The sequence below is a fragment of the Bufo gargarizans genome, chromosome 8, assembly GCF_014858855.1.
Source record: "Bufo gargarizans isolate SCDJY-AF-19 chromosome 8, ASM1485885v1, whole genome shotgun sequence".
NCBI classification, from domain to species: domain Eukaryota; kingdom Metazoa; phylum Chordata; class Amphibia; order Anura; family Bufonidae; genus Bufo; species Bufo gargarizans.
This window is the reverse complement of record NC_058087.1, coordinates 185104377-185129555: the sequence shown is the minus strand read 5'-3', so window position 1 is coordinate 185129555 and position 25179 is coordinate 185104377. Positions and strand designations below refer to the sequence as shown.

Genomic DNA, 25179 nt, shown 5'->3' with positions numbered 1-25179 from the left:
GATCTCTTGATGCAGATGTCATCTTCTTGCAGAAGATGCATCTGACCACATCAGAACTTCTACGTGAGGCTGAGAGGGAATGGAGGTCTAGTCCTTGTATCTGGTCGCTGGCTGTGGAGCCTTATGCCGGGGTTGCTATATTGTTCACCACCAATTATATGATTGTACATAGACTGACAGAAGTTATTATGGGTCGGTGTCTGGTCCTGGTGGTCACAATCCATGGTAGAAGACTCTGGCTCATTAATATATATGGCCCACAGTCAGTGACAGAAAGGATCCAGTTATTTAATGAGGTTAAGCCATATCTTTTTACCTCTGTCCCAGTGGTGTTGGCTGGAGATTTCAATGTCACTTGGACATCGGGTGACAGATCCTCTGGCCGGCAGTGACCAGGGACTGCAAGGTCCTAAATAGCATGATCCAGCAGGCAGGCCTCAGCGATGTGTTCACACAGGAGGGGAGAAAGACAAAATGTACATATTCCTGTGCTGACAGAAGTAGTCGCATTGATATGGCTTTTGTAAACCCCCCAGAAGTGGTTAGTGGGATGAGTGAGAAAATCGTCCCGTTCTCTGACCACTTGGCCTTTTCTTTCAGCTTAGGAGCCACTAGGCGTGTCGATGTTGGTAGGGGTTATGGAGACTTAACTCCAGTCTCCTGGAGGATCCTCATGCCCAGGATTGTGTCCACTTTCTTTTTCAGCAACAACTTGAGAGAGTGGACTTTTAAGACAACATGGCTGACTGGTGGGAGGACGTCAAGGATGAAATCAGATCCCTCTTAAGGAGACTGTCATTTTATAAAGGGAACAGTACGTATAGCCAGTATCTCAAGCTGCGGAAAGAATTGGAGTCACTGTATTCGGCAGATGGGGGGGAACAACAAAAGATTTACCTGCTGAAATCTGAAATGTGGCAGTATCAGTACAGCAGGTACACCTCCCTGGTTCTTGAGCAGAATTATGGGACCTTAGGGTCACCTGATCCCTTTGAGAACTGCCGGGAGTGTGTGGAAAACAAAGTGGTCACAGGTCTTACTGACTCCCAGGGTGTTTTACAGGAATCTCGGGAGGGTATCCTGGGGGTGGTGAGATCTTACTATACTGACTTATTTCAGAAGAAGGTTTTGGATAAAGATAAGATGACTCAATTCTTGGAAGCAACTCCAGGACCTGATACTAATGATGTGGACTTTTCTCCTTTAAAAGCAGAATTGACAGTGGAGGAGGTTAAAGTGGCCATTGATCAGTTACATCTGAAGAAGGCACCAGGTCCAGATGGTATAACAGCAGAATTCTACAAGAAATTCAGAGACCACTTAGCTCCAATCCTCGTGGACATGTACAAAAATTGTCTAGGAAAACACCTGATGTCTCCGTCCATGAGGGTGTCATCGCTAATTCTGCTGTGTAAAGGTAAGGAGCCTGGTGACATCAAGAACTGGAGGCCGATTGCCCTCTTGAATGTTGGCAGGAAGATTCTGCCAAAAATCCTGTTCTCTAGATTAGTCTGTTTGTCCCGGGCACTGTTGGCAGGCTGTCAGTTCGGCACAGTGAAAGGGCGGAACATCTCTGGAGCAGTCATCTTGATAAGGGAGATGTTTGAGAGATGTAAAGCTCTTCGGTGTAGGAGATATGTTGTCGGTCTTGACCAGTCTAAAGCCTTTGAGAGAGTAGATCATGAGTATCTATGGGCCACTTTGTAGATTGGATAACAACCTTTTATAGAGAGGCAGAGAGCTTTCCTCTGGTCAATGGCTGGCAGGGTGACACATTCAGGGTTGAGGCGGGGGTGAGACAGGGTTGCCCTTGGAGTCCACTGCTGTATGTGTTTGCCATAGACCCGTTCCTGAGGTCGCTGCAGGAGTGTGATTTTCAGGGGGTGCTGGTCCTCAACTGCTTGCCTCTGAGTGTTGTTGCCTATGCGGATGATGTGACAATGGTGACATGTGAACCTTGTGAGGTGCAGATGTTGTCTGCAGCCATCAGAGGCAACTCGGAGGCCTCAGGGTCTCTGGTCAACCTTGAGAAGAGTCAAGCTTTCTGGACACTGAATTCTGATCCAGATTTGATCTGCCACAATTCGAGAAGGCCTCCATCTATATTAAGATCTTAGGGGTTAAATTCGGGAGGGATGATAATGCAGAGGAGAAGGTAGAAGCCGGAAATGCAAAGGTTCAGCGATGGAAGAACTGGAGGTTGACCTATAGAGAAAGGGTTACTATGTTAAAAACTTACCTCGTTCCTGTCTTCTTATATGTGTTGGTCATTTTTCCTTTGCCAGAATCTTTCTCGGCTAGGCTCTTCAGCCTGTTCTTCCAGCTTCTTTGGGGGAACAGGTTGAACCTAGTAAAAAGAGGGATCACCTACCTACAGAGGACAGAGGGTGGTCTGGATATGATAATTCCAAGGGTGTTCTTTCACTCCTTGTTCCTAAAAGTTAATTTTGGTTGCCTGGACTCAGAGAACAGCTCCCTGTGGGTGAACAGTGTCAGGGACTGGATATTGCCTTCTGCAGAATTTTAGGTGCTTGAGGAACTGGATGATTGATAAAGTGTGTATTTAGAGTGAGACCAGGAAAGAGCTGTACCTGACCATATGTAGGACTTTCTTTTATATACAGCCTGCATTAAAAGACTGTACAACGGTAACCTTAAAAGAAAGTATGAGGTTTCTTAATGGAGTCAGGCTCCCTGCAAATTTTTTTTGATATTGCCTGGCTGTCCTTGCGTGGAAAGCTTTATTTTAAGGAGAATCTAAAACATCTGAGTGTGTCAGAGCGGAAGTGTCCCTTAGGATGTCAACAGGCACATTTCGTATCTAAGTGCGAGGAAGGTCGGAAAATATGTCACGAAGTGTCCACCAGGTTAAAGATCCCCAGACCGCAGTGTCTTACATACCCAGATATCATCTATGTACCAGTAAGTATACCTGACATTGACCGGGGACCATGTACCTAATTATAACAATCATTAAATGCTACCAGTGGCATACCAGAACAAAAGTGTCCGTACATAACGAGCCGTTCCATCACAGGCAAGCGGTGACCCTGATCCTGTCAGAGCTGAGGTGGATAAAGAATGTAAGAAAACGGAGAGAAACAGGATGTTATGGAAGAATGTACATATGGTGGATGTGGACTGATCTTCATAATGTAATTGTGTTTATTACTGATTTATTTACTTTCTTTCCCTTTAACAGCGATGGACTATTGTTAAGTTAAAGTTATTATCATTAATATTTATACTGTTGGATATGTATGATTTCTGGTAAATGACCATTGTTTCTGTTCATTATGACTGAAAGTATTGTTATGTTTGTTTATACTAATAAAAATTGCCTCCTATGTACAGGAATATAACTACTATAATACTGCTCCTATGTACAGGAATATAACTACTATAATACTGCTCCTATGTACAAGAATATAACTACTATAATACTGCCTCCTATGTACAAGAATATAACTACTATAATACTGCTCCTATGTACAAGAATATAACTACTATAATACTGCCTCCTATGTACAAGAATATAACTACTATAATACTGCTCCTATGTACAAGAATATAACTACTATAATACTGCTCCTATGTACAAGAATATAACTACTATAATACTGCCTCCTATGTACAAGAATATAACTACTATAATACTGCTCCTATGTACAAGAATATAACTACTATAATACTGCCTCCTATGTACAAGAATATAACTACTATAATACTGCCTCCTATGTACAAGAATATAACTACTATAATACTGCCTCCTATGTACAAGAATATAACTACTATAATACTGCTCCTATGTACAAGAATATAACTACTATAATACTGCTCCTATGTACAAGAATATAACTACTATAATACTTCTCCTATGTACAAGAATATAACTACTATAATACTGCTCCTATGTACAAGAATATAACTACTATAATACTGCCTCCTATGTACAAGAATATAACTACTATAATACTGCTCCTATGTACAAGAATATAACTACTATAATACTGCTCCTATGTACAAGAATATAACTACTATAATACTGCCCCCTATGTATAAGAATATAACTACTATAATACTGCTCCTATGTGCAAGAATATAACTACTATAATACTGTCTCCTATGTACAAGAATATAACTACTATAATACTGCCTCCTATGTACAAGAATATAACTACTATAATACTGCTCCTATGTACAAGAATATAACTACTATAATACTGCTCCTATGTACAAGAATATAACTACTATAATACTGCTCCTGTGTACAAGAATATAACTACTATAATACTGCTCCTATGTACAAGAATATAACTACTATAATACTGCCTCCTATGTACAAGAATATAACTACTATAATACTGCCTCCTATGTACAAGAATATAATACTGCCTCCTATGTACAAGAATATAACTACTATAATACTGCCTCCTATGTACAAGAATATAACTACTATAATACTGCCTCCTATGTACAAGAATATAACTACTATAATACTGCTCCTATGTACAAGAATATAACTACTATAATACTGCCTCCTATGTACAAGAATATAACTACTATAATACTGCCCCCTATGTACAAGAATATAACTACTATAATACTGCTCCTATGTACAAGAATATAACTACTATAATACTGCTCCTATGTACAAGAATATAACTACTATAATACTGCTCCTATGTACAAGAATATAACTACTATAATACTGCCTCCTATGTACAAGAATATAACTACTATAATACTGCTCCTATGTACAAGAATATAACTACTATAATACTGCCCCCTATGTATAAGAATATAACTACTATAATACTGCCCCCTATGTATAAGAATATAACTACTATAATACTGCCTGCTATGTACAAGAATATAACTACTATAATACTGCTCCTATATACAAGAATATAACTACTATAATACTGCTCCTATGTACAAGAATATAACTACTATAATACTGCTCCTATGTACAAGAATATAACTACTATAATACTGCCCCTATGTACAGGAATATAACTACTATAATACTCCTCCTATGTACAAGAATATAACTACTATAATACTGCTCCTATGTACAAGAATATAACTACTATAATACTGCTCCTATGTACAAGAATATAACTACTATAATACTGCTCCTATGTACAAGAATATAACTACTATAATACTGCTCCTATGTACAAGAATATAACTACTATAATACTGCCCCCTACGTACAAGAATATAACTACTATAATACTGCTTCTATGTCCAAGAATATAACTACTATAATACTGCCCCTATGTACAGGAATATAACTACTATAATACTCCTCCTATGTACAAGAATATAACTACTATAATACTGCTCCTATGTACAAGAATATAACTACTATAATACTGCCCCTATGTACAGGAATATAACTACTATAATACTCCTCCTATGTACAAGAATATAACTACTATAATACTGCTCCTATGTACAAGAATATAACTACTATAATACTGCTCCTATGTACAAGAATATAACTACTATAATACTGCTCCTATGTACAAGAATATAACTACTATAATACTGCTCCTATGTACAAGAATATAACTACTATAATACTGCCCCCTACGTACAAGAATATAACTACTATAATACTGCCTTTTATGTGCAAGAAAATAAATATCATACGGCCTCATATGGATAGGAATATAATAGTATTGTCCTCTGATAATAGCACAGGGGAGTGAGCGGTTCTATATATGACATCAGATCTATTGTGTACTGTACACAGTGGGTTATATAATATATAATAGCAGGTTTACATTTTACAATACACTGGAGTTGTAGATGCAGTGCGGTATTCTAGTAATGTCACATACAATGCAGTGAACTGTAGATGACCTTACACATTGTATTAAAGAGGTAGTAATTCTACCTGCACATGTAATTGCTCTGCCCAACAGCTATATAGTATATACAAACACTGTACTGCTGAGGAGGTATACACTGTTCACAGGGAGAAAACTATGGAAAGATCTGAGAACTTCCTGTATATTAAAGTGTACAATGCACTTTAGTTTGCATACACAGAATACATGTACACACCGTAGTATATATCACACAATGTGCAGTATGTCATACAGTGCATAGTATATATCATACAAAAATTGCAGTACACATACAGTGCAGTAAACACACACATTGCAGTACACATACAGTGCAGTATACACACACATTGCAGTACACATACAGTGCAGTATACACACACATTGCAGTACACATACAGTGCAGTATACACACACATTGCAGTACACACACATTGCAGTACACATACAGTGCAGTATACACACACACATATTGCAGTACAGTGCAGTAAACACACACATTGCAGCACACATACAGTGAAGTATACACACATTGCAGTACACATACACGGCAGTACACACACACTTTGAAGTACACATACAGTGCAGTGTACACACATTGCAGTACACATACAGGGCAGTATACACACTGCAGTACGCATACAGTGCAGTATACACACTGCAGTACACATACAGTGCAGTAAACACACACATTAAAGTACACATACAATGCAGTATACACACACATATTGCAGCACACATACAGTGAAGTATACACACACATTGAAGTACACATACAGGGCAGTATACACACTGCAGTACGCATACAGGGCAGTATACACACTGCAGTACGCATACAGTGCAGTAAACACACACATTGAAGTACACATACAGTGCAGTATACACACATTGCAGTACACATACAGGGCAGTATACACACTGCAGTACGCATACAGTGCAGTATACACACATTGCAGTACACATACAGGGCAGTATACACACTGCAGTACACATACAGTGCAGTAAACACACACATTAAAGTACACATACAATGCAGTATACACACACATATTGCAGCACACATACAGTGAAGTATACACACACATTGAAGTACACATACAGGGCAGTATACACACTGCAGTACGCATACAGTGCAGTATACACACTGCAGTACACACACAGTGCAGTATACACACACAGTGCAGTATACACATATATTGCAGTATACACATATATTGCAGTACACATACAGGGCTGTATACACACATTGCAGTACACATACAGTGCAGTATACACACATTGCAGTACACATACAGTGCAGTAAACACACACATTGCACTACACATACAGTGCAGTATACACATATATTGCAGTACACATACAGGGCTGTATACACACATTGCAGTACACATACAGAGCTGTATACACACATTGCAGTACACATACAGTGCAGTATACACACACACATTGCAGTACACAGACAGGGCTGCATACACACATTGCAGTACACATGCAGTGCAGTATATACACACATTGCAGTACACAGACAGAGCTGCATACACACATTGCAGTACACAAACAGTGCAGTATAATTGCAGTACACATACAGGGCTGTATACACACATTGCAGTACACACACACACACACACACACACACATTGCAGTACACATACAGGGCAGTATACACACACATTGAAGTACACATACAGTGCAGTATACACACATTGCAGTACACATACAGAGCTGTATACACACATTGCAGTACACATACAGAGCTGTGTACACACATTGCAGTACACATACAGGGCTGTATACACACATTGCAGTACACATACAGTGCAGTATACACACATTGCAGTACACATACAGTGCAGTAAACACACACATTGCACTACACATACAGTGCAGTATACACATATATTGCAGTACACATACAGGGCTGTATACACACATTGCAGTACACATACAGAGCTGTATACACACATTGCAGTACACATACAGTGCAGTATACACACACACATTGCAGTACACAGACAGGGCTGCATACACACATTGCAGTACACATGCAGTGCAGTATATACACACATTGCAGTACACAGACAGAGCTGCATACACACATTGCAGTACACAAACAGTGCAGTATAATTGCAGTACACATACAGGGCTGTATACACACATTGCAGTACACACACACACACACACACACACATTGCAGTACACATACAGGGCAGTATACACACACATTGAAGTACACATACAGTGCAGTATACACACATTGCAGTACACATACAGAGCTGTATACACACATTGCAGTACACATACAGAGCTGTGTACACACATTGCAGTACACATACAGAGCTGTAAACACACATTGCAGTACACATACAGTGCAGTATACACATATATTGCAGTAAACATACAGTGCTGTATACACACATTGCAGTGCACATACAGTGCTGTATACACACATTGCAGTGCACATACAGTGCAGTATACACACACATTGCAGTACACAAACAGTGCAGTACACATACAGGGCTGTATACACACACAGACACACACATTGCAGTACACAAACAGTGCAGTACACATACAGTGCAGTATACACACACACACACACACATTGCAGTACACATACAGTGCAGTATACACACACATTGCAGTACACATACAGTGCAGTATACACACATTGCAGTGCACATACAGTGCAGTATACACACATGGCAGTGCACATACAGTGCAGTATACACACACACACACTGCAGTACACAGACAGAGCTGTATACACACATTGCCGTACACATAGAGTGCAGTATACACACACATTGCAGTACACATACAGTGCAGTATACACACACATTGCAGTACACAGACAGAGCTGTATACACACATTGCAGTACACATACAGGGCAGTATACACACTGCAGTACACATACAGTGCAGTATACACACTGCAGTACACATACAGTGCAGTATACACACACATTGCAGTACACAGACAGAGCTGTATACACACATTGCAGTACACATACAGTGCAGTATACACACATTGCAGTACACATACAGTGCAGTATACACACACATTGCAGTACACAGACAGAGCTGTATACACACATTGCAGTGCACTGTACACAGACCCCTCCCTTAGCAGCTGTCACTGGATCCCTTGGGAATGCTGCACGTCCGCCTAACCTTCCCCCAGACTCCGCCCCCCGCAGTGACAGCTGAACTTGCTGGCTTCTATTGCTTGGCTTTCTTTTGTTATCTTGCGGGAGGAGGGGGTGGGGGAGGGAGCGCTGCGCTGTGATTGGCTCATCCTCCTGTCAGTCACTCTTCCCGTTAGCCCCGCCCGCCGCCTCTCGCCCGGTCCGTTCCAATGTCTCAGTAAGCGGCGGAGAGCAGAGCGGGGGAAGCGGCCGGGATTACAGCGGCAGCTCCGCTCCCCGGGATGTGAGTGTGACCCCGAGTGATGGGGGAGCGCCCCTAGTCTCCTCTCATCTGCCCGGCCTGCGCTGCTGTGTCACCGGCCCTCGCAATGTCTGTGAAGGAGAATCCGTGTAAGAAGTTCCAGGCCAATATCTTCAACAAGAGCAAATGTCAGAACTGCTTCAAGCCCCGGGAGTCGCATCTCCTGTCAGACGAGGACCTCAATCAGGTGAGCGCTCCCATCAGCCCCTGCGCTCGAGGCTGCCCTCTAGGGGAGAGTGCGGGCAGACGTCCTCCAGGGGGCGCACCACTGCCCTGACGGGGACTTGGGGTCTGCATAGTCCCCCATAGAAATCAATGGAAGCTGCTAAGTGGAGGTGCCTCCCATTTCACCCCTCTTTATGGTGGATTATCAGTATGGGGGGGATAGGGAATGGTTTGTGGGGGGCCCTTCTGTTATGGAGAGGGCCTGCGATAGACCGCAACCTAGCGCACGGTTTAGTTGCACGGGGTGAGAAAGCACCAACTTTGGGCTTTTGATAAAAAAAAATCAGTTTGGGGGTGAAACTATATACCGCCTAGCTTCACCCCTGAACTTGCTGATGTGGGGGCCCCATGGCTATGCCCTAGGTGGCCTCTAACTACCCCCCCCCCCCCCCCAGTCTCCGAGGGGCAGGGGTGTAGGCACGAGCCTTCTTGTTTCAGTCTTCCCCAGAACGATCCCCTAATCCGTCTCCATTGACACCCCCAGTGATCTAGAAGGTTGGGGGCTCACTCAGATCTTCCTGCCCCCCTGTGTTCAGATCTGTGGAGGCCATGATGGGACCATTTCCAGCTTTTCTCCAGGGTGATGCATTTGGACTGTTACATTGTTTCCTGTGATACATTGTTGTTTCCATTGACTGTATAATATTTGGCATCATGTGACCTGTCCTGGGCCTGTGCGTTAGATACCGGTTCTAGCTCCTGGAGACCCCCTGGACATTGACGAGGCCTTGCATTAGGCCCCACTTGTTTTTACTCCCCTCCCCTTTGTGTAGTATATAGACGTAGCTGGCAGCGCAGGGGTTAATCCACGACCATTAAGCCCGGAGCAGCGGCGTTCTCCAGCTTTATGGGTTGCACTTAGCAGTGGAAATTGCATATTTCCTGAATGTGCCACATAATTCCTGCGCTCTGGAGCTGCCGAGGAGCCTGGAATCGTCGTTGTATGGGGAGGATTCCTCAGGATTTCCACTTGTCTATCTGCAGGAGGGTCCAGAAGCCGAGCCAATGTCTATTCACTTCCAGACTACTTTTTTTTCTCCCTCTTTTTTGGAGGCCGGGGTCTGTTCTTGGGGCGGCTGTCAGTGCATTGTGATGGCATGAATGACTGTAGTCATGGCACCCGGCCTTGTGTGTCCCCACAGTGTAACACATGGAGGTCCTGTGACTGGACGGAGAAAAGGACCTCATAACCATCTATCTGGGGTCTTATAGGACGTTTGTTTCCCACAAACTAGATGTTTATTGGAGGACAACATGCTGACTTATTGCTGTATGTTCTCAGGGTGGGACCTGGTTCATCAGCTCTGGACTTCCAATGAAGCACAGACTGGGATCAATTTCCTTATTAATACCTATTGGCATAGAGAGAAAGAGCCCCAAGTGCGTGACCGGCCCCAAACCCAAATGTTAGAGGGGGATATAGATGTAATCTACATAAAATTGAGTCACCTAGTAGATGTTTCACATTATCCTGTACTGATCCTGACTTACATCCTGTATTATACTCCAGAGCAGCACTCACTATTCTGCTGGTGCAGTCACTGTGTACATACATTACTTATCCTGTACTGATCCTGAGTTACATCCTGTATTATACTCCAGAGCTGCACTCACTATTCTGCTGGTGCAGTCACTGTGTACATACATTACCTATCCTGTACTGATCCTGAGTTACATCCTGTATTATACTCCAGAGCTGCACTCACTATTCTGCTGGTGCAGTCACTGTGTACATACATTACCTATCCTGTACTGATCCTGAGTTACATCCTGTATTATACTCCAGAGCTGAACTCACTATTCTGCTGGTGCAGTCACTGTGTACATACATTACCTATCCTGTACTGATCCTGAGTTACATCCTGTATTATACTCCAGAGCTGCACTCACTATTCTGCTGGTGGAGTCACTGTGTACATACATTACATTACTTATCCTGTACTGATCCTGAGTTACATCCTGTATTATACTCCAGAGCTGCACTCACTATTCTGCTGGTGCAGTCACTGTGTATATACATTACATTACTTATCCTGTACTGATCCTGAGTTACATCCTGTATTATACTCCAGAGCTGCACTCACCATTCTGCTGGTGGAGTCACTGTGTACATACATTACTTATCCTGTATTGATCCTCAGTTACATCCTGTATTATACTCCGGAGCTGCACTCACCATTCTGCTGGTGGAGTCACTGTGTACATACATTACTTATCCTGTATTGATCCTCAGTTACATCCTGTATTATACTCCGGAGCTGCACTCACCATTCTGCTGGAGGAGTCACTGTGTACATACATTACTTATCCTTACAGTTTGCAGACAGCACCTTAGCTCAGCTGGCACCATCTTCCTTGCTCATGGCAGGCTTGGCCCAGGATGGACCCTTCTTCCCTCTGTAGGATTCCCGTGTACAGTTGGACCTGGAGATCTTTTCTGCTCCCGGGTTTGGTGAACAAGGACTAGCCGGACGATTTACAGGGGTCAATTATTGGTTTTGAACCCTTGTTTCCGTCCCGTGTTTTGACCCTTATAGATGGGTCAGGTTTGTTGTGGTGGCTGGAAACCTGCAATTCGGTCCTCGTGTCCCCTGTCTTCCATGCAGACTTCTGCATGATTATCACAAGGGCCTCCTCTCAGTATTTGGTTGTCCGCTTATCTGGGGGGGGGTCCTCCTCCAGCAGTGGTCGATCCTTTCACTTTTAGGGGTATCGGCAGTTCTTGTGTGTAGTCCCCTCGGGGGCCGAGTGTGAATTAAACATAATGTAAACGTTTACGGACGTTCCTGTCCTCTGTACTCACAGTTGTCAGGCCCCCACAGGCCCGCTCTGAGTTCACACACCTGAGCCCAGTGCCCGGGGACATCTAAGGGAATTATTACCAGCGCTGACTGGCACAGCCACTGCTGCCCTGTGCTGTGATTTCAGGAGTTGCATAATGTTATTCCAGGCGGGTGACGGGTGAGGGAACGCCCCTTAGCGGGACACTGACCCTTGGCCCCCCTCACATGCTGTGAAGCTGAATGCAGTCTGTTATTCCCTGGTGTCAGCCACTTCATGCTGACTGTAGTGACTGCACCACTGTTTTCCCCATAGTACCCTGAGGATCAAAAGGGCCCCATCTGCTCCTAGGAGAGCTGGGGAATGAGCAATAGGGCTTTACATCTCCTCCAGGCCTGATACCCGCTGACCCCCGCAGCCTGAGGATGGATCTCTGCTTAGCTAGGTCTTCAGGAGAAGCGGGTGACGTCCCTGCGGCAGCCATATTGAAGCTCTCCTCAAACATAAGGGCGTCAGTTACACTGGAGCTTGTGCTGGGAAGCCTCTTCTAGATTCAACAGTTTGGGGGTCATCGACCAGGATGCAGCCCCCGATTCCTCTGGACTCTTGACACGATGGGATTGTTTTTCTTTCCTTCTTCCTGCGGAATCCGCTTGCTCGCCTTTGATCTGGCCAATTATTTTGGGAACGCCTTTGTTGTCGTCGCCTCCTTCTATTATCTGGGTTTTTCACGTGTTGATGGGTAAAGAGCTGCGGAGAAGGACGGGACCTGCTGGGATATGTAGTTCTGCAGTTGACGTGTTCTGCCTCCCAGGATTCTACGTGTTGGCAGAGCGCTCTGTGTACATAGCGCGTCAGTCATCCCCTGCAGATCCTGCCAGAACATGAAATACTATACAGAGCGGCACAAGTAATCCTGGGCATTACTAGTCTTCATCCAGAGCCAAGACCTTGTGCACGGGCACAGCAAGGCACATGAACGCCACGGGGTAGAGGGCTCCTCCCGTACACCCTTACTGCATTCATAGCCCAGCGTCTGTAAGACGTCCATAGAAATGACCGTTACCACGATTCCCGATGTCACTGACGCGTTTCCGATCTAATGCCCTAGTATGTTGTTGCCGTTGTACCTAAAGAGGGCTGGAAACGTTTCAGGGGTCGGTGATAAAAAGGTTCAAAATGTGGCAGGTTGGATTTGATGCTGTTCCTTCCTAATTTCTTATCTGGTCCAAATCTAATGGCACCAAGTGCAGATTTTGCACATAAAGTCTTATTTGTAGAGCTAAGAGCTGACGCATTTCTAATGTAAATTCTTAGCGCGGTTTGGACCAAATGTCATTTCATGGACTGTGGATGAGGATAAGAGAGTGGTGAAATGCGTCAGTTTGGATCCTGTTGCTGAAGGCTGTAGTAGACGGCCCGATTCTGCAGGCGATTGTTGGGAAGGAAGCGTTTCCTCCTGGCGATCGCCTGCTCACTAGCGGAGGAGTCCGCTGCTATTACATGCTATATCTCCTCCACAGTATCGCTGAAAGATGGCGACTGCCCGATGGACGAGCAGCATTATTGCACTGCCAGATGAGCGCTAACGAGTGCCAGCGATGATCTGGCAGAAAATCTGCCAGTGTAATACAGGCTTTAAGCCTAATGTAACTTATTCTCTGCTGCGACATGAAGTCTATAATGATCACTACCAAGGCCTCGTTCATATTTCCATGTCCGTGGAAAATCCATCCGTGTTATCTATGAAGATCCCGTCTGTGGTCCGTGTGTCATCTGTATTCTACGGACACTGTTAAACTGAAAATACATTTTTGACAGCATCTCCTACCAAAGGTCCGGGAAATGGATCACAGATGCCATCCGTGTAACGTGTTGCGTCCGTGATTTTTTTAAACAAACACATTAAAAACAATGGGTACATGTGCTGTCCATGGAAGATGCGGATAGCACGCGCCTGTGAAAAACTGAAATGTGATCGAGGCCTAAGGCCTCATGCACACGACCGTTGTGTGTTTTGCGGTCGGCAAACCGCGGATCTGCAAAACACGGATGGCGTTCATGTGCGTTCCAAAAATTGCCTGGACAGCCTTTAATATAACTGCCTATTCTTGTCCGCAAAGCGCGGACAAGAATAGGACAGGTTATATTTTTTTTTTTTTGCGGACCACGGAACGGAGCAACGGATGCGGACAGCACATGGAGTGCTGTCCGCATCTTTTGCGCCCTTATTGAAGTGAATGGGTCCGCATCCGAGCCGCCAAAACTGCGGCTCCGATGTGGACCAGAACTACGGCCGTGTGCATGAGTCCTTAGTCGCATATCTCCAGTGCGGAGAACCCCCACCGACATGTGTGACGTATAGCGCTGCGGTACTATTATAGGAGGACCGCTTTAGGGAGACTGCAGATTCCGCCTGTCGATGGCGATGAGCCACGTCTTCCTTTGGCTTTGATGGAGCCGACCACTCGTGGAGGAGTCTCCATTTTGCAGTTCTGCTAGTTGTGCTCTGGATCCTCCTCAGGATGATGGGGGTGGTGGGCCACGGAGTTGTGATTTCACAGTCTTTGGTTTTGTGTGTGGGCCCCGGCCTGTGACATAACGGTGTAATCCACTGCGGTGATGTAACCAGTAATCTTATTTCTCAAATGAGCCTCTGCCAAGTGACTCACTCGGGGAATGTTGGCTCCCGTCTCGGCTCTGGGCTTTTTACCTAATGGGTTAAGTACTTTTGAATGTTTAACTCCTTTGATGCTGGTGTGGGGCAGGTAACTGTTCTCGTTGTGCCCCTTATCAGCTATAATATGGGGCTGCAGATCACACACTGGACCCCCGTATCCTGACTGAGGCCTCCTACAGCAGATCAACGTCACAAGGTCCATGCCGCCATATTGTGCTCCGTGTGGCACTGTAATACAGTGATTCTTCCCTAGAAGAAATGTTAAAATATCTATAGATCATATAATCTGAGGTAGAGTAGGACCCCACAGACATTGGTACCGTATTACTGCTCCATCCAACCTGAGGTTATTAGGCTCCATTTTATGGTTGTGTGCTTAAAGGGGGTTTTCCAGGAATTGATAATGATGACCTATCCTTTGGATAGTCCAGAGTCCCGGCTCTCCTGCCGATCGGCTGGTTCAGGAAGCCGCCGGGCTCACCGGAGCTCTGGTGAACGCAGCCAGCTCCCGGCGTCTCTCCCATGCACGGCGCCGTCCATTGTATAGTGGAAGTGCTTGGTGGGGCGGACCCGCTCCTAGGCCATGTGACCAATATACGATGATGTCACATGCCCTAGGAAGAGGATGCTGTGCTCAGGGAGCGCCGGCCGCTACTAACGGCTGATCGGCGGCGATCCGGGAGTCGGACCCCCGCAGATCTGATATTGATGACCTATCCATAGAACATGGCTTCTTTCAGACAATCGGCCCCACATGTTGCCGTTCAGCCCTGTTCAATGTAAAGCTACAATACCAGTCACAGCCCATGGGCCGGTGCGGCGCAGTTTCTAAAAATCAGCCATGTTATTCTAACTTAATTTTATGCACTTGTATAGCGCTGACCTACATCAAGCTGTCCCCAATTGGTCTCGCAATCGATGGGCTCATGCACTCGACTGTATGTATTTTGCAGTCCGCAAAAAATACTGATGACGTCCGTATGCATTCCGTATTTTGCGGAACGGATCAGCTGGCCCATAATAGAACTGTCCTATCCTTGTCCGTGATGCGGACAATAATGGGACATGTTCTATTCTTTTGCGGAACAGACATACCGAAACGGAATGCACACGGAGTAACTTCCGTTTTTTGGGGGACCCATTGAAATGAATTGTTCCACATACGGTCTGCATAAAAAAAAAACAACAACAAAAAAAAACTAAACGGAAAGAAAATACATTCGTGTGCATGAGCCCTAAGGATCTGTTCCTCACGACACCCCTCCACATACATAAACACGCGTGTTCAGCACGGCCCAGAGAGGAGTGCTCCCTACTGACGGTGGCTCACCTCCCATGAGAACAAAGGATCAGACATGTTGGAAACCCTTCCGTGACACGTACAATCAGGGGTAGTGTTGAGCGAACTTGTGTTTTAAGTTCGGGGTCTAAAGTTCGAGTTCAGGTTATCAAAGTATCCCGTTATGGATTCTAAATTCCGTTATGGTCCGTGGTAGCGGAATCCATAACGGGATACTTCGGGATAACCCGAGCCCGAACTTTAGACGCCGAACTTAAAACACAAGTTCGCTCAACACTAATCGGGCAGAGTTGGGGAATGCCTTTTACACAGCAGATGGTCCACTATGGGTGGGCACCTTTACATGCTTACGTAATACGCCTCCCATTTGGGGGGTCCCATTCAGATGCACCTAATGCTAATTGCAGCACATGGTCGTGGCAGTGACTCCTTTCTGCACACGAATCCCGTGCCCACAATCTCATCTCTGCCAGCCAAGCCAGGAGTGTCTATATGCTGATGAATGGCGCCCTGGATGGGAAGAGCCAGTTACCTACCTCCCACCGACAGCGGGTCGATGACAGTGATTTATCTTTGGTCCTGGGCGACACTGACTTTTTGTAGAGCAATTGATTGATTTTAACTGTCGTGTGCCCGCCGCGGTCCACAAGATTGCATTCATCTGAGTTCATTCATTTGGAGTGCAGCTGTCGTTCAATAGGTAAAATCAACCAGTGGCGCTTCAAGAAGTCGCAGTGTAGACCAGGCCTGAAGGGAACAAAAACCGGAAGCGATCCATTCGCTGAACATATAAGAGAATGCCCCAAATAGCAATTCCTTGCGGTGTCTCTATCTATGATGGAGTTGTTAGGTATTCAGTTCTCCCAGGCATTAGGCCTCTTGCAGATTCCTCTTTCACCTGAGCGGATTGAAGTGCGTCCATATTCCGGCTGATATACCATCATGGTTGTCAGTATTGCTTCAGTAATTCATCCGTGTTTACATGCGTGTTCCTTCCTGCACGCCCTTCAAACACTGATGGTTTTCAAACACTGATGGAAATTATAACCTCAGCAGCAGATTCTGGTACATAAAACACGCGCCACGTTCAAATCTGCTCGTGTAACGGAGGGCGTTGGCGGAGGCGATTGCTTCATCAGGCCTCTTAGTGTTTTTGTGATTAGCTCCAGAAGCGCAGTTGGTGCGGCAGGTATGGGTGGCATCTGGAGAATTTGGAGCCTCTGGTGAGGACCTGGGTGACGCAGACGTATCGTGCCGTTTTTGCGGTTCGCAAATTGTGGATCCGCAAAAAAACGGATGCCGCCCGTGTGCCGTCCGCAATTTCCGTTACGGAACAGGAGGCCCATTATAAAAATGCCTATTCTTGTCCGCAAAATGGACAAGAATAGGACAGGACTCCTAATTTTTGTGGGGCCACGGAACGGAGCAACGGATGCGGACAGCACACAGAGTTCTCTCCGCATCTTTTGTGGCCCATTGAAATGAATGGTTCCATATACGGACCGTATGCGGTACGCAGAAAACGGTCCGTATACGGAAAGCAAAATACATTCATGTGAACGAGCGCTAATACTGAGATTGACGGCCAGACGCTGAATACGTAAGTGTCCCAGCATGCCCCGGGGGAGTGACACCCGTAGACCCCATGTCGTCTGTATCATACCTTGTATGTCAGCTTCAGGGCATGCTGGGGGTTGTAGTTTTGCAATAACTAGAGCATTCTAAGGTGGAAATCTCTGGTGTAGTGACAGTGACTGCCACTTATCAGGTCAGTAGGAAGCTCCTCAGGATGACGCTGTGCCTCCTCAACCTGTGGACGGCGGTGGCCCTTTTACCTCCAGGAACCTCGTACGACCTTCCGTTTATCAGACTTGGGGATCTGAACCATTTCCTCATGTTTAATGTTGACTTATAGGCTGCGAATGTGTGGCCATTCCTCAGCACAGGTATGAGAGCCTTTCTCATTCCTCCCCCATAAGGCTTCTGCCTTCAAAATATGTGCAGCAGTGCTGCACTATAAATCATGGAGGGTTACACAGCACCAGGCGCCAGCAGACAATGTGCCCTAATGGAGCAGTGCATGTACTGGAGAGTACTCCGTTTTCGTCAGAGTGGACTGGCAGTGCCAGCAGAAAAGGGCAACGCAAGTGCAAAGAAGTGAACCCATCCCCCCCACCCAGCCAGCACTATTAATCGGATATATAATTTTTTTTTATTTTTTTTTACAGTAAAGCTTAGGTGGAGGAGCCCTTTAAAGTAAACATCTGAACGTATAAGTATAACCCAGACTCCTGGAGAGAAGATTTCATGACGCAGGAGAATCAGTGGGGGAGGGGCTGATTTAACTCTTTATAACCCTCTTCTAGATGTCCATGTTTTAAGAGCCATTATCAGGATGTTGCTGGATACTTCAGAATCTCCATATGGAGGAGGACAGAGGCTGGATGATGGGGGTGGTGGTCACCTCTGGTTACACAGAGCATTTACTGCCTGGCTGCATTCACCAGGGCCGGGCGCTCTTCCAGCCAGTGTCCGCTCTTCCAGCCAGTGTCCGCTCTTCCAGCCAGTGTCCGCTCTTCCAGCCAGTGTCCGCTCTTCCAGCCAGTGTCCGCTCTTCCAGCGAGTGTCCGCTCTTCCAGCCAGTGTCCGCTCTTCCAGCCAGTGTCCGCTCTTCCAGCCAGTGTCCGCTCTTCCAGCCAGTGTCCGCTCTTCCAGCCAGTGTCCGCTCTTCCAGCCAGTGTCCGCTCTTCCAGCCAGTGTCCGCTCTTCCAGCCAGTGTCCGCTCTTCCAGCCAGTGTCCGCTCTTCCAGCCAGTGTCCGCTCTTCCAGCCAGTGTCCGCTCTTCCAGCCAGTGTCCGCTCTTCCAGCCAGTGTCCGCTCTTCCAGCCAGTGTCCGCTCTTCCAGCCAGTGTCCGCTCTTCCAGCCAGTGTCCGCTCTTCCAGCCAGTGTCCGCTGTCAGGGACTTTAAGGCCTCTTTCACACAAGTGTTAAAGGATCCGGATCCATTTTGCAAGCAAGTTTGGTCATTTTTGTCTGCGATTGTGTTCAGTTTTTTCCGCACGGGTGCAATGTGTTTTGATGTGTTTTTCACGCGCGTGATAAAAAACTGAAGGTTTATAAACAACATCTCCTAGCAACCATCAGTGAAAAACGCAGAATATAGAACATGCTGCGATTCTAACGCAACGCAGAAGTGATGCGTAAAAAACAACGCTCATGCACACAGACCCATTGAGATGAATGGGTCAGGATTCAGTGCGGTGCTATGCGTACACGTCACGCATCGCACCCGCGCGGAAAACTCGCTCGTGTGAACGGGGCCTAATAGGGACAGAAAACAGTCCTGTTGTCCTCAGTCTCCAGGCTAAGGCTGTTCTCCACCTCGAGGAACGTCATCTGCTATATCAGTGGTCGTCCAACCTGTGGCTCACCAGCTGTAGTGAAACTACTACTCCCATCATGCCTAGGACAGCCACTGCTTTATGATACAGTGGATCTGGGGACACAGGAGACAAGCTTTGATCCTTGTGTTGTACGGGTGACCACCTCCATGGGAGTTGTAATGTCGGCCATGTTGGCTGTCTGTTAACTTTCTCAGACATGCGTAACCAGATAGAACGGTTAAAGGGTTAATCCTGTCTTATAAAGTGATGGCACCTCACTGGTTCTTCCATGGTCGGGAGTCCTGCTCAGGTTCTTGTGACATTCGCTAGATTATGGCAGTGGGGGTCTGCCCTCAGGAGTGTAGCGTTCTGCATATGGATCCATAGAGAGTCCACGGAGGGCCCGGTCCTGGTTGGTCCCATCGCCTCTGCTGCAGGGTGACAGGACGCTGTGCAGGACTCTGCTGGGGATGGGGAATTGGTCCACGGGTCATGAAAAGGGAGTGTAGCGGTGCTGAAGGGCCCGCTTCATCTCTGCTGTGGCCCCCGTCCTTTGATTTTATATTATTAGGTCGGTTTCCTTTAAGGCCGCCCTGTAGGTTGTAGCGGGGGGCGCGGGGCCGGCTCGTCCTGGGGCCCGGTATGTGATGCGTAGGCCTCGCTGTGTGCACAGCATCATTGTTCTAGAGATCTGATCATGTTTTCCGATGACAGCAGCTCTCGGCAAAGAGATTAATTGTATATTAATTTATTTCAGTGCGTTCTTGCCTGGCCTCGCACACATTACGTCAGCTCCAGAGCGGCTGCTCATCGTCTGCTCGCCTCTGGGATCTGTTACAGGGCCGCAGAGCTGGACGGGCTGTTTACATGGCCGCATGTGTGTACGTCAGGGGGGAGACCAGGATGCTCCGCTGCTGAACCTGTCCCCGTCCGTCAGGCGCTGCGCTCGGGGATTTCCTCTGTTTTTGTACCTTTCTAAAATCGGCCGGACAGCTGCCGTCTGTGGGGGTCAGGATGGCGAAACACAGTGACAGCTGGATACGGCGGCGGTCCGACATTACATCTGGTGCTTATTGTAGCTCCCAATATGAGGTTCTGCATCTTTGTAATAGATCTCTGTTTCCTGTCAGTGAATGGGGCCATTCTTGCACACATCCTTTACATTACATTGCAGCTGAGGGGCCCTTACAGTTGTATCCAGTCTGCACAATCCTCTCCGAGCTAAACACATCAACATCACATATCTCTCACCAGTGCTGATGGTTTTGCTACAATGTGTCAGTGCAGGTAAAATGTGGAGGGCCCTAGTACTGGTCGGCATTATATGTCTCTGTGAAGGTGACGGGCAGCTGTTAGACGCAGGCAAACGCCGGCTTTAAAGGGGTTACCCCATGATTGGTGTAAAAATGATGATCAGACATCATATCATAAAGCTAGAACCAGCCCCGTACCTCACATGGATCCAGAGATCTCCACATTCATTGCTCTCATTGCTTTGCTAGATTTAGGGCAACCTGCCAGCTCAGGGGCATGTCCTGTCTGCTGCCGCCCTCTCCCTATAACAGCTCAGGGGCATGTCCTGTCTGCTGCCGCCCTCTCCCTATAACTGCTCAGGGGCATGTCCTGTCTGCTGCAGCCCTCTCCCTATAACTGCTCAGGGGCATGTCCTGTCTGCTGCAGCCCTCTCCCTATAACTGCTCAGGGGCATGTCCTGTCTGCTGCAGCCCTCTCCCTATAACTGCTCAGGGGCATGTCCTGTCTGCTGCAGCCCTCTCCCTATAACTGCTCAGGGGCATGTCCTGTCTGCTGCCGCCCTCTCCCTATAACAGCTCAGGGGCATGTCCTGTCTGCTGCCGCCCTCTCCCTATAACAGCTCAGGGGCATGTCCTGTCTGCTGCAGCCCTCTCCCTATAACAGCTCAGGGGCATGTCCTGTCTGCTGCCGCCCTCTCCCTATAACAGCTCAGGGGCATGTCCTGTCTGCTGCCGCCCTCTCCCTATAACGGCTCAGGGGCATGTCCTGTCTGCTGCAGCCCTCTCCCTATAACAGCTCAGGGGCATGTCCTGTCTGCTGCCGCCCTCTCCCTATAACAGCTCAGGGGCATGTCCTGTCTGCTGCCGCCCTCTCCCTATAACGGCTCAGGGGCATGTCCTGTCTGCTGCCGCCCTCTCCCTATAACGGCTCAGGGGATGTGCCCTTCATGCTGCAGCCCTCTACCTAGCACAGCTCACGGATGTGTCGTGTTCTGCTGATGGGATTGTAGGAGTGATGAGCATGCCGCAATAAAGCGAATCTGAAATCGCTCACCAGGTTCCAGTCGGTGTTATTGGAGCTTTTCACAACCCTAATAAACAATGTGTGGACGGTGAGCGCCGTGTGTGAAATGTTCAGGACTCCAGGAAACCTCTGCTGATTAGTGCGGTGGTTTGATATTTTTTGTACGCAAAACCGCCACAGTTTTTTGGGAAGTAAATGCACATGTTTAGCACAATTTTGCCGTCATTGCAGCATAAAAAATTGCATCTGGCTTAGGCTACTTTCACACTTGCGGCAGGACGGATCTGACAGGCTGTTCACCATGTCGGATCCATCCTTCCGACTATAATGGGGACAGGGGCGGAGCTCCGGCGCAGCACGGCGGTGCAAGGCGAAAGCCGCTGGACTAAAAAGTCGGACATGCAGGACTTTTTAGTCCGGCGGCTTTCGCCGTGCACCGCCGTGCTGCGCCGGAGCTCCGCCCCTGTCCCCATTATAGTCAATGGGGACGGAGCAGCGGCACGGCGGAATAGCAGCAGGACGGATCCAACATGGTGAACAGCCTGTCGGATCCGTCCTGCCGCAAGTGTGAAAGTAGCCTTACATGGACTGGTAGGTATGGAGAAAAACTGTGAAGGCTAACCTCCTGCACCCCAGCTGTGGTAAAACTACAACTCCCAAGATGCACACTTGCTTGGCTGTTCTCAGAACTCCATAGAAACGAATGGAGCATGCTGGGAGTCGTAGTTTCAGCACAGCTGGAGTGCCGGAAGTTGGCCATCACTGGCTTAGGCCCTTTCAGCCAAGTACAAACCCTCAGCTGTAGGAGGGAAGCGAGAATGTTCTCGTTCACTGGCAGCCAGTGGAGGCCTTGGAAAACCTTAGGAAATAAAACACAAACTGCCGTCAGGTGTAATGATCTGCAGCGTTCACAGGAATGTAATATCAGAACATGGCAGCCTCCATTGTGTCCTACGCTACAATGTGCCGCTGTGGTCGCCGAGCCGGATACCCAAATGTCACCTGCGGAGCGTCGAGGGGTAGGTAACATGAGACACGGGTAAAGGAGCCGATACAAAAGGCCCCCCGAATGCGTTCAAGGAGGCCTGATATCAAAGAGGCGGAGGGATGTGTCCAGTCCGATCTAGTCACATTATTATAAAGTATTACAACAGCGTGCCTTTTACAACACTTATTGGCGACTTCACGAAAATGGCGCAAAGACCTAAATACAGTGCAGATATGACACACTAAATACTGAAATGTCACACAAAGGTGAAAAATAAAAACACAATTACTTGCTGGAGGACCCCTTTAAGCTGCCACCATGTCTGTACTTACATTTTAGTTTTTTCCCCCGATGATATGTATATATTTTGTATTTTTTTTCTCTGTATTACATTGCCATTGGGCTAATTTTTGGCGTTAGGATCTGCATATCCCATGGACGCACCGCTAGAAAAGTATGTATTTTCCGTCCACAGATCCATCACACGATGAGTGGAGATTCCCCCTTCAGCTCCCGCTAACCTCAACTTAGCCCAAAACATTGGGGGTCTGTGTGATGTCTGGGCGATGTCAGCGAGCCGCTCGGGACCTGTTTAAGTAAACTGTTTACGTTCTGTGCACCCATCCCTTATATAGTCATATGGTGCTGGGCCAGACCCCCAAAGTAGCTGGTGGGTCAGAGGAGCTGGCTCCGGGTTTTACCGTACTTCTCCTGAACAGGTGACTGTTCTGCACTTCGCTCCCGGAAAACATGGCGGCGGCGGTGTAGTTAGCGCAGAACATGTGCGGCTGCTGCTCAGGATCTCCGTGGCAGATCTTCCTGTCGAGTGTAAATTCACCCCAGCAGCTCCCACTGGCCTTTCTCTCCCTGTCACCGGCTGGCTCATGTTAGGGGCTTCTGTCACCTCTGATCCAGAGCAGGCGCAGACAGACACTGCGCAGAACGGCCCGCCATTCCGTGTGTATATACAGGTGAAATCCGCCAAACCCCTGCAGACTCTAGTGTTAACACTATCCAGAGTGATGGTTGTCATCCAGCTTTCCCAGGAACAGATACGACATAGTAGAGCGTCGCTGGGTTTTCACTACACATTTGCTTGTCAGATGCTTTGTCTGTCGTCGACCTCACTGAATGATCCTATAATTTATTTTCTTCTGTGTATTTCAGGCCAAGCCCATTTACGGAGGATGGCTTCTTCTTGCGCCAGAGGGCACCGATTTTGACAACCCAATGCACAGATCCCGGGTAAGAACAACCTTGATGCAAAAATACATGTGACCGTGGTCTGGTCCCTTGGCCTAGCTGCCAGGCCCTCAACAAGCTTCTCCTTATTTAAGGGCAGGGACCTTAGGGAGTGGTGGGTCCTACAGGTGGAACCCCCACCAATCCTAGCAATACACAATAACATTTATAAGATTGGAATACCTCTTTAATAAGAGGGTGGGTACCAGTCAACCTTTGTCAGTGTGCCTCAGTATTTAAGGGAAATTCAAGTCGAAAAAGATTGATCCATCTAGATTTTTCTCAAAATCTGATTACTACGACCGTCCTGCTGGCCATATACCTACATCAGGTGAACCCATCACTCTCCCTGATGGCAGGATATAAGGTTCGGGCGGTCGATTTCTACTTGCCCAATCCTTTTGCTCTCAAGAAGATGAGCTGCCACCAGAGGTGCCCGGCTGCAGCTTACTCCCCTGTCTATCTTGAAAACACATGCACACTCGGCTGAGCCTAGCATGAATGTGTATAGAAGGGGAGGCGGAGGAGTTGGGAGAGATGGCTGTCAGCCAAACGAGCTTTCGGCCGACAGATGTCTAAGGGGTATGACAAAGAGAGGCCAGAGGTAAGTCCTGCCAAGCCTCCTATTTGTCCCCTCTGTTCCATGGCAATTTCCCCTTGAGCTGAAGACCAGTATAAACCTGAGACAGTCTTGTTGCTAGGGACACATAGCCTAACGACTGATAGGTAGAGTATCCATAGCAACCAGTGTCAGACATCCGTTTAGCTCAAAGCTAACTGGCCGTGTGCTGACGGCAGAGAAAGCTGCAGTCTCCCCATCGCAGCCCGATTTAGTAATCAGATTTTTCTAAAGATTAAGTCCATTATCTCTGCCCTTCCTGTTGGGGTTTCTTCTAGTGTGAGAACCTTGTGCTCGAACATCTGCTTCCAATTGAGTAAGGGTTAATTCCTTCCCCGCTTTTCCCATTGGAGACGCTGGTTGGAGAAGTATCCCATC

At 47.0% G+C, this 25179-nt stretch overlaps 1 protein-coding gene across 6 annotated transcripts in view; it reads left to right on the top strand.

Annotated features, from left to right (window-relative positions):
• The first annotated feature begins 9164 nt into the window (after nucleotides 1-9164).
• Nucleotides 9165-25179, top strand: part of LOC122944779 (myosin phosphatase Rho interacting protein) — an 87368-nt gene continuing 71353 nt past the window's right edge. For 2 of the 6 annotated variants that reach the window (XM_044303397.1, XM_044303396.1), the window contains exons 1-2: nucleotides 9165-9492; nucleotides 24108-24185. In XM_044303397.1, coding sequence (XP_044159332.1) covers nucleotides 9373-9492; nucleotides 24108-24185 — 198 coding nt within the window. In that variant the 5' untranslated portion in view covers nucleotides 9165-9372. The remainder of the gene's footprint in view (nucleotides 9493-24107; nucleotides 24186-25179) is intronic. The other 4 variants (XR_006391054.1, XM_044303398.1, XM_044303399.1 and 1 more) reach the window with 2 other exon arrangements.